The sequence below is a fragment of the Trachymyrmex cornetzi genome, unplaced genomic scaffold (genome assembly GCF_001594075.2).
Source record: "Trachymyrmex cornetzi isolate Tcor2-1 unplaced genomic scaffold, Tcor1.1 scaffold67, whole genome shotgun sequence".
In the NCBI taxonomy this organism is placed as follows: Eukaryota; Metazoa; Arthropoda; class Insecta; order Hymenoptera; family Formicidae; genus Trachymyrmex; species Trachymyrmex cornetzi.
Window position 1 is genome coordinate 45,609 of NW_017299992.1, and position 10,028 is coordinate 55,636.

The 10,028-nt window shown below is 39.2% G+C and overlaps 1 protein-coding gene across 3 annotated transcripts; it reads left to right on the top strand.

Annotated features, from left to right (window-relative positions):
* The first annotated feature begins 6 nt into the window (after positions 1–6).
* chico (insulin receptor substrate 1 chico) lies at positions 7–9,753 on the top strand. Of its 3 annotated transcripts, XM_018517186.1 has the most exons (10): positions 7–718; positions 2,054–2,199; positions 2,683–2,971; positions 3,393–3,509; positions 4,548–4,898; positions 5,531–5,943; positions 6,259–6,674; positions 7,182–7,602; positions 7,686–7,929; positions 8,041–9,753. In XM_018517186.1, exons 1-10 carry the CDS (start codon positions 205–207, stop codon positions 9,006–9,008), a joined length of 3,879 nt encoding a protein of 1,292 aa, XP_018372688.1. In that variant the 5' UTR covers positions 7–204; the 3' UTR covers positions 9,009–9,753. The 3 variants fall into 3 exon arrangements, with proteins under 3 accessions (XP_018372688.1, XP_018372689.1, XP_018372690.1); XM_018517187.1 differs by lacking the exon at positions 4,548–4,898 and having other exon boundaries at positions 8,041–9,751; XM_018517188.1 differs by lacking the exons at positions 3,393–3,509; positions 4,548–4,898 and having other exon boundaries at positions 8,041–9,751.
* The last annotated feature ends 275 nt before the right edge of the window (positions 9,754–10,028 follow it).

Sequence of the window (10,028 nt, forward strand, 5' to 3'; positions counted from 1 at the left end):
ATTGTCGTTTTTTCGGGCACAATGAAATGAACTTTTGCGCCGTTGTGCGTCACGCGGTTTTTCGGTGAAGACGAGACGCACCGCGCGCACGTGTGACGACGTGCTCTCTCGGCACGTTCCGCGAAACGCATGCTCGAGGAGAAAGGAACAGGCAGCGGGAACTGGGAAGCGAGCGGGGACGATAATAGCCGGGATACCATGTGAATGATACGTAGAACGCGAAGGGCCGAAACGCTTGTACCCGCGTACTCGAGGGATTCGTTGGTAATCACTAATCGTGCGACAACGACGAAGACGACGACGACGACGATCTTCTCGATCGTCATCCCGACGATGTCCTCGGGCAGGGGCCCGGCGTCGCCCTCGGGCGGGCCCGTGATCCGCTCCGGCCACCTGAAGAAGCTCAAGACGATGAAGAAGAAGTACTTTGTGCTGCGCGGCGAGGGACCCGGCTGCCTCGCCTGCCTCGAGTATTACGACAGCAAGAAGAAATTCGAGAACAGGCAACCGCCGAAGCGCAGCATACTGCTGCACAGCTGCTTCAACATCAATAAGCGCGGCGACACCAAGCACAAGCACGTGATCGCGCTCTACACCAAGGACGAGTGCTTCTGCCTGATCCTCGACAGCGAGAAGGAGCTGGACGAGTGGCTCAAGGCGATGCTCAGGCTACAGAGCGGGGACGTGCCCGATGGGGAACAGCCGCGGCCTACATTCGGTAAATAAGTCAATTGCGCCGCTTTTCCATTTCCCGCCTGAACTCCCGTCGGGAGAACCGATAAGCAACCTTTATTGCTCTTTTGCAACCTTTATTACCTCTGATCGATATATATACGTATAATTGCGCTATCAAAAATCAGCCGTCGTCTAGGATATCGATATATTGACGTTTAAATCCCCGCTTGTTGTTTATTTGTCTAATAATGACATTTGCGTTCTTTAGATAGCAATCTACGTACGGCCTTGATACACATTTCTGTTACGTCTTGGAAAATATGAGTCTTCTCGTTTTTTGCGGATGGTAATCGATTTTTTTTCCATGATGAGATTATCGCGCACCTACGTCGACTGACGTAGGGATCTGTAACAGAACTTGGTCGCGCGTGTACACGTTTGTTTACATCCACATCCATAGAATGAATCGATGATTTTCGGAGTGCACTGCCTCCCCGCGAATTTTATGTTTCTTCTTTTTTTTTTTTTTTTGAGACGCACAAGAGTTTTCTCGTAACTTAAAACAAAATCGCCTATTTTGTCCATATCAAATGTTATAATTGTGTACATATTCTTGAGAAATTTGTGCGAAACTAAAGGGACAGATGCAAAGATGCACAATAAATAGTACATCGTTACTATCTGTGTATTTTGTGACTTCCACATTTCGAACGAGTTATGTAGCCTTGGAATAAAAATAACATTGGCAATTGTTTGTGTTTTTGTGTTCCTTGCAGGAACAAAGAAAACAAGAGTAATGTCGGATAAATAAAACGCCTTTGTTTCAAATTACGTATTACTCCTTTGATCCCTATACAGAATCTCTGTTTTAATATTAAAAATAATATTCTATGTTTGTCTTTTGATTATTAGCACAATTCTCTTGATATGTATGAGCTTAAATTATTTTATACAAGAGTTAGTATTTATATTATTTTATATGTATTTTCGAGCATTATTCACTATGACGCATTTAAACTACAAGTATATTTAATTTAATGCAAACATACATGATAATGAACATTTGTTTGCGTTGTTATAAATAGATGTTTATTACTAATATTACTATGATAATTTGCAGTAAATGAACTGTTTGTAACAGATATTTTAAGTTTTCCATGTGTGTGTGTGTATTATTTTGAATTCTATATTTAATATAATTGACTATAGAAAACTTCAAATATTTGTTGCCCCTTTATTTATAAAGTGCATGTATACAATGCACTTATCTATCGTAATTAAATAGAGTTTATTACATAATAAAGTATTACATTCACAAGTTATTTTCGTATTTCAAATATGAGATTAGCATATCTTACATTTTTTTTATGTCTTTCAGAACACGTGTGGCAAGTTACAATGCAAAAAAGAGGTCTAGGTGCACGAAAGAACATTCACGGACCCTACAGATTATGCCTCACCGATCAAACTTTAAGTTTAGTTAAGATTGGGGCACAGGATAACTCTGATTCTATCGAGATTTCTGTAAGTTTACGTGAAATATAGTTAGCATAGTGTAGTGTAGTATGTTATAGATTAGTACTTAGAGCTATAATTTTTTATTTTTTTTATACGAGCTTTGCTATTTAATAACAAAAGAACGCCGTAGTCTAGTGTGTGCGTTTTTATTCATGGTGGTCCGAGATGTATTTAGACGGATCAGTTTTCAACATGAATAATAAAGTGGATGAAAGATTTTGTTTAGACTAAGCGACGCCACACAGCGAAAGCATTTAAACACGGTGATATTTCAACGCCTTCATATGTTATTACCTGTTTGGAAGGCTTACCGTGAAGCTTCGCAAATTAAACGTCTTAATAATGCGCATTTATTATTAAAAAATATCTTAGATATTTAGAAATAATCTTAGAATTTTGTTATCGTTAGTTGAAGATCAACAAAATTTGACATTTAGTATATTAGAGAGAGAATTAATATACAATTTCTAAATTTTTTTTCTCTTGCAGTTAAATTATATTAGACGATGTGGATTTGCGAATGATATATTCTACATAGAGGTTGGACGATCCGCCGTAACCGGAGATGGCGAATTTTGGATGGCAGTCGAAGATAACAATATCGCGCTCAATATGTACGATGTAATAACGACTGCAATGAGGAATTCGAAAAGTAACAAAGACGAAGTTGGGCCTCGCCAGAGAACGCGTAGTTCCTCCGCCAACGAAGCCAGCAAACCTATATCCGTTCTTCAAAGACGGCATACGGGTCAAAAGCTTCATGGCTTTTCGCCCCTGGGTAAGCTGCAATTTTCGCAAATCTGCTCCTTGTACATATCGTTTATCCATTGTGATTTACACCAGGATGTGAGTTATCAGTTTTTTCAGCGTGTTTCGTATTACTTATCGAAATGTAATTTTCGTTTCGCATATGTAACTTGGGACATATCGGTTATTACGTGTCTATAATCAGAAGACAGAGATACTGCGTCTCGGTTTGCTTCGATATACGTCATTTATGTATTTAAAATCATCCTTTTACAAATTCCTTTTAAATCCGGACTTGAAACTTCGTCTAATACACCGTTCCTTTACACATAATTATCGCCAATTGCACACGCACATTAAATTGTATACTCTAAGAAAACCAGGTGAATCGTCGTATGTACACATTAGTGCTCAGCTTTAGAATAACACAAATGGGTTTACGGGGTTTACAGAGGAACAGAAGATATACAAGGAGCAAGTGGAACCACTGCAAGAGCAGACTGCTACTTCCTCTGTTCTCACACAGTGTAGTCAATCTCGGAATACCTCCTCCACCAATACAGTCACGGGTCTGTTCTCTGTCACAATAGCTATTTGCTTTCCTTCTTTCGCGTTTTATGGATTTTGAATGGCAAAAAGGACACATAAAAACAGTGAACATGTCATTTATTTTTCTTCAGTTTTTCATTTCATGGGATATAGGACTTTATTCAAAAAAACTTGATCATTGCATTTTTCTTTTACTGTATTTGATACATTTAATATATATTGCAACACATTCTATTTACATATACGCAATTGATATGACTTTTATTTTCAGTTTTTTAGAAAGAATAAGTTTAAAAAAAATTGTGCTATCATATATTCCCATTTCATCTGTAAATATCATTTATTATTATATTATACATATAGCTTGTTTATTTGTAATACATTATCCTTTGAAAAGGATTAATAAATGTTTAATAAAATGGGAAATATTTTCTTAATGTTAAAAGTAACGTTAGAACTTATTATGTTGATATTAAATACATTTTTGGACATGGGGGTGTAAATTGAAAAGTTAAAGCTGAAACTTTTGAATATGAATGCAATGATCAATTGTGTTAAAAATAAAAATTTGGGTCAATCAGTAATGCATCGTTTTCTGAGTGTTAGTTTCATAGTGTAAATAGCATGATTGATCATCATTACAATCGGCAAGTTATCTGGAATCTGTAAATTGTCTGATATCAGATATCATATACATATATATATATAATGCATCTTGCTAAAACAATGACAAAAGACAGGAAACTGAATTGATACGCTTTATTGTCATTTGTAATGTTATTGGTGTTTTATCATAATTCTCTTTTCACATAAAAGTTATCGTCATAAGAGAAATCGAACTTAAGAGAATAGTTGCTAGTTGAAAAGGATTATTAAAATAGGTTTTGTGTGTCAGACTTGTCAATAACTCATCGCGAAACATAAGAGATAGATTCTCTGCGGTCATGTCTTTAACAGCACGATTGGTACACTATCCGTGCCGTATCTGTCATATCCGGCACAAGATGCACGTAAGACGAAAGACAGTTGTGCGATAGTGAGAGGTGTGTGGTTTGCAGCCGTTGCTGGTACCGGGGCTTGGACTACTGGGATTGCCACGACTAATGCCAACAGTGCCGGTACCGCTAGACGTCGTCATTCGGTAGCGAGTCATCCTCATTCCGTCAATAATTCCCAATCCGTTCACAATGTCACAACAGCAACAAATGCAACTATGACTACCACTACTGTCACTACCACTACCATCACTGCAACCACCACTACCATCACCACCACCATTACTGCGACCGTCACCGCGACGATCACTACAACCACAACCGCGACAATATCCCATCAGAGAACCTTGTCGCTGCCCTTAGCTGCCGTTATTATCAATCAAACGCAACCATCTAAAAGATCCGTTTTACGGTGTATGTATTTCGTTTCGTCACACATATTTGTTTAATCGATCCGAATCTCTGTTTTATCCTTCAGTGTTTCTGCAATACGCTTGTTCTGATCTTTTTGTTACGCATTCATTCCTTCCAAACTGTATAAAGCCAATCAATGTTATGTTTATCTAATAAGAGATCATAGCAATTACAATTGTAAAGTTTTGCTAGCATGCTATTATTAAGTGCACGATGTATTATGAAACAAATGCTTTAGTTCGTATTTTCTATTCATTTGTTATTGAACATAAGGAATGAATATGTTTTGTACATTTCTCCTGGATGCTCCATAGTGTTGATACTTGGATAATAATTTCTGCAAGCTGGTTATCATAATCCTTACTTTGCTATATTTAATTTTTAACCCGAATTCTGCAAATGCGCAGAATATTTTTGATGAAGTGACCGTGATTACTGTTGCTTAACTTAAGAAAAACAAATATATATATATATATAAAACAATAAAAAATATATTGTGTACATATATAATAATTTATATATGCGAACATATAAAACTAACCGCTGTTGCTATGCTGGGACAATGGAACTGGCTTCTTTCTACTGTATGCAAGTAAACATCACGAGGAGATTTCTAACGAGTATTTTTGCAGGTGCTACCGGGCGCGATCGATGCGACAGTTTGCCGTCGAGAGCTCGTACTACCAGTGAGGGACAACCGACTACGGTTGTGTTAAGCCATCCTAGAGGAGCCCATATTATGTCGCATGTACCGCGACCGCATTCCATGTGTGGCCGAGGCCTCTCATATTCTCCACCAATCGCGTCAATGCCTATTAGTCCATCTTCCGACGTCTGTTCGTCGGATTCGGCCGGATCATCACCCTCGATGGATGATTGTGGTGAGAATATTTTGGAAGAAAGCACTGTTTCGAGGTACGGGCATTCCTTGACACCTGACGAGCCTGTAATCTTAGACAAGAAAGGTGACGACTATGCCCTGTGGTCGACGTCGCATCCACATTTGAAATACTCGCCAAACTTTAAATCTCATTCGCCCTCTCAGGTGGGTGTACTCCTAATATCGCTTCTGAATCTTTTAATACAATACAAAAGCTTTTATATAAAACAGTACAAGGATAGCGTAAATCATCTTCTAGTTTCTATACAGTAAAAAAATTTAATTACCTTTTAATGTTTAATAAAATTCAACAAATCTCCCCCTTTTTGTAGTATCTATGATAAAATCAAATTTTTATTTTTACTGGTTTGTAAATTTGTCTATTTTTATTTAAATAAAATGATATTTAGTTCAAACAAAGTACTGTTTTATACTTTTAATTGCAGGATAAACGCTAATAATTGATTGTTTTGATCGCAGAGTTCCTACCAGAGTGAAATGTACAGCCCCTGTGGATCGAGTCCAGGTCGTGGAGGCATATACATGCCCATGAGCCCGGCAACAACGGCCCATTCGCATTCCCGTGGATCATCCCTTGTGGAGGAAAGCAACGTGGATGGCTACGTACCGATGGCACCAGTTGGAGATGACGGTTACGTCGATATGGATCCTGTAAATAGTCACAACGGTCACTTTCCGGACGATATGTCGCAGAACGATGGCAGTAGCTGTTCTGTTACGTCTGGCACACCTAGTACGGATCTGCGGTTTTCTGAGTATCATTTGGACAAGGTAACCAGCTTTTTAACACCCGGGGAAGATCTGCAAGCCAGACCAACCAGAGCTTACTCCGTTGGATCGAGACCGGAACAAGCCAACAGACATCGTAAAAACAGGTATGAATTTAAAATATTAATTAGGTTTTAACTATTATGTACGTTGTTATTCGATGTAATATTATTCACAAAATTCTATGACAATTGCATGATTTGAGAGAATGTTGCAACTAAATGAGGTTTAATTCCTGAGTAGTTACCGATCATATTGGATCGTGACGTAGAAATGACACCTTGAAGTTTTTTGCCATTCGTAAATAAAGAGAATTTGTGTAAAAAGAAATAATAAGATTGCTTTGAAACACTTGTAAAATTGGACCGAAACTGTCGTTATTCCCCTCCTCCTCCGACAGTCAATAAATAATCGTAAAAGGCACGTAAAATGAAAATAGGATACGCATGTAAATTAAGTGAACACTGGCAAACACAGTATGCAAATTTCTCACTTACGATGTCGATCCAATATGGCTGCAGCGACTACTCAGGAGAGTCTTAAACATTGTTTAAGTATGCTATCGACATGATATGAACGGCATATTTTACTTTACTACATCAATCTTTATGCAGGTTGGACATTACTCCGCAAGACGCCAACAGAGTACGAGCATTTTCCGTAGGTAGTCGGTCTAAGAGGCCTGAGATCGGAAGGCTAGCCAATGTAATTACTGCACCATTACCAGCTGGTTCGGAAACCTCGAATTCGAAGTCGAGTTCCGCGCCGTTGCTGTCGAGCTCTTGGGGACACAATTCGGGTTGCTCCGGAGCGTCCGATCGCATGGAGGATCTCATGGAGTTGGATTTCACGAGGCCCAGTATTCCAACCGCTCTCTCTTCGCCTCCGACATCATGTTCCCAACCTCAGTCGCAACCGCAACTGTACTCTACTTATTCTACTGCCACCGACACTAGTTCCTACGTCGACATGTCGCCCGGACAAGCTCCCATATCGACTACTGCCCCATATGTCGATATGAGTGGCATAAATAAGGTATTATCGATATATTGATGTTTTCGCTGATAAAATTACTGCATAAGCCGTTGTTAAGTAACAATAAAATTATTTTCTTACAGATCAATCGCAATAACAATAATAATATAATCACTGCCAACCACAATCATAGCCACATGCATATATCATCGCTAACTTTCGCTCATAAACCTGTAATAACAACTTTAAAGCCGGTAGAAGAAGCGGAGGGACCTTATATGAAAATGGACGGTACGATAGAAATAGATTGGACGCATTCGGAAGCGAGTCCGAAACAATTGTCATCGCCTATTCAAGAGGATACCTATCAAACAAATGGGCCACCAGGTATTAGTTTGTAAACATTTATTGCAAAAAAAATCCATAATAGAATATTATTCTTTATATAATATGATGCAATAAAAATAATATTTGTGAAAATTTTTCTGAATGTTTTAGGTAGCACAAGAACAGCACCTGTAGATCTTCCGCAACCAAGGCGTCCTCCGGAGGGCTACGTCGAGATGTCTTTTAAAGCGCGGCCGAGTTTAGAACAAGACTACATAAATATGAGTATGGGTGGGAACAATCGAAACAATCGTAAAACACGAACGGGCAATCGCAAGGAAAAATCGCGATCGCAACCAATCGCGATTCAGGCTGGCAGTAAGCCATCTAAAACTCCAAATTTTCTACCTTTGAACGGAAGTCCGACATCCGAGAGTTTAGCGAGCACGCCCGCCTCTCCGCCGCGAGCAACACCAACGGGTTCATCGGCTACGATTTTCCCCTTTTCTCTGAACAGTCCTCAGTCACCTGTAAAACCTTTCACGAAAAAAAACGATGAGTTTCCCACGACAGAAGGAGAAAGTTTTTCTAACCAAAATAAAAACAATGAATACGCGGTGATGGAACCCGCAAATACGGTTTACACGTCGTGTTCTACCCCATTGACGGAGACGATATCCTCGTCGAAGGCGAATAGCGAGAAGCCACCTAGTCCTGTAGAGAAGAATGTTCGAGCTATATTAAAGTCTTCGTCATCGCAAGAACACGGTAAGCCCATTAACGTAATAACGAAAAAACTGTCGGATTTAACGGTGTCGAAACCGCGTCTCGTTACGGCCTCGCCGAACACCAGTCCTACCCTTACGGGTTTCAAGCCGTCGACCGCGCAACAGCCGAAGCCATCTTCGCCAAAATTCATCGACGAGACTCCCACGCCTACGCCCACATCTACACCCACGCCCACGCCAAGTCCGTTGGACAGCGAGGGCTACGAGAAGCTTCAACCGGGCTCGACAATACTGCATTACGCTAGTCTCGATCTGCCGGAGGTCGATAATCCAGCGCCCGTGTCGCCGGCGTCCACGCAGGAGAATTTCACCTACGCCGAGATCGACTTCGCGAAACTCAAGCAGACCTAAAATATGCGCTATCCTGAATGCGTATATTTTGCCGCCCCCGTGTCGCGTACAAGTTGTGCGTGACGGGGTGGTTTGGCTGACGCCTCTTGTGTTCCCCACGATAGCAACGAGTAGGCAGGGTATAATCGATCGTTCTGACATTGGCTCTGCTGGTCTAACGAACAAGGCGCCGGGTAGGAAACTGTATATATAATTCATTTCTTTTTCTCTCCAGCCTAGTGGCATTATACCGCTCGCCGATCTTTCTCATGTAATAGATTGGCAGCCTATTTTAAATTGTTTGAGAAATAAGCATCGTTGGTACCTATAGTTCTGGTTGTACTGCATTAATATCGTATTTTATCGGAATGATGTGAAATTTTTTAATATAGGCGAAATACACTTTTTTCTCGCTGATTCCGAAGAGAGTCCTCAAATCTGTCCACATGTATGCTATTTCTAATATTAAACGATCGGTAATTTAACGGAAAAGAGCAAACTACGAAAACGTTATCTTTTATTTTTAGTTAAAATAATGTATTTGTGTAATTGGGATTAGTAGAAGGAATTTTTTTGATATTAGAATATCATCTAGTTAAATGAGAGTCGCTTGTAAAAATGTATAAATCTTTTAAATTTTAATTTTGTTAGTGGATTTGCGTGTTATCTCTATCAAAATTTGTTTTGTTTTGTATTATATTTCCAGATGCTGACAAGCCAAATATGTATAAGTCAATTCTTTTGAGATATATATAGATATATACACACCCCAAATTTAAACTTGTATATTTATGATAATCTCCTAATATATATATGACGATGAAATTTATTTATATATCGATTGTTTTTGGAGCTGCGCTCGTACGTAACATAAATTCTATTACTTTTCAGTACGCGTATAAATTTTAACGGCGTACATTTTATTTGCTCATTGTAAATTGTATTGAACTTGATTTTTCGAAAAAAAAATCTGCACATTATTGTTCTGTACAGGGAATAGCATGTTACTCTATTTACATGTTCGCTTACTTACCTTAACGT

Bases quoted from the DNA above. Each gene is read 5' to 3' on its own strand.
- chico (XM_018517186.1), top strand. From the start codon at position 205: ATGATACGTAGAACGCGAAGGGCCGAAACGCTTGTACCCGCGTACTCG. The intron at 2,200-2,682 runs GTAAGTTTACGT...TTTCTCTTGCAG, and splicing joins CTGATTCTATCGAGATTTCT to TTAAATTATATTAGACGATG. The intron at 2,972-3,392 runs GTAAGCTGCAAT...CGGGGTTTACAG, and splicing joins TCATGGCTTTTCGCCCCTGG to AGGAACAGAAGATATACAAG.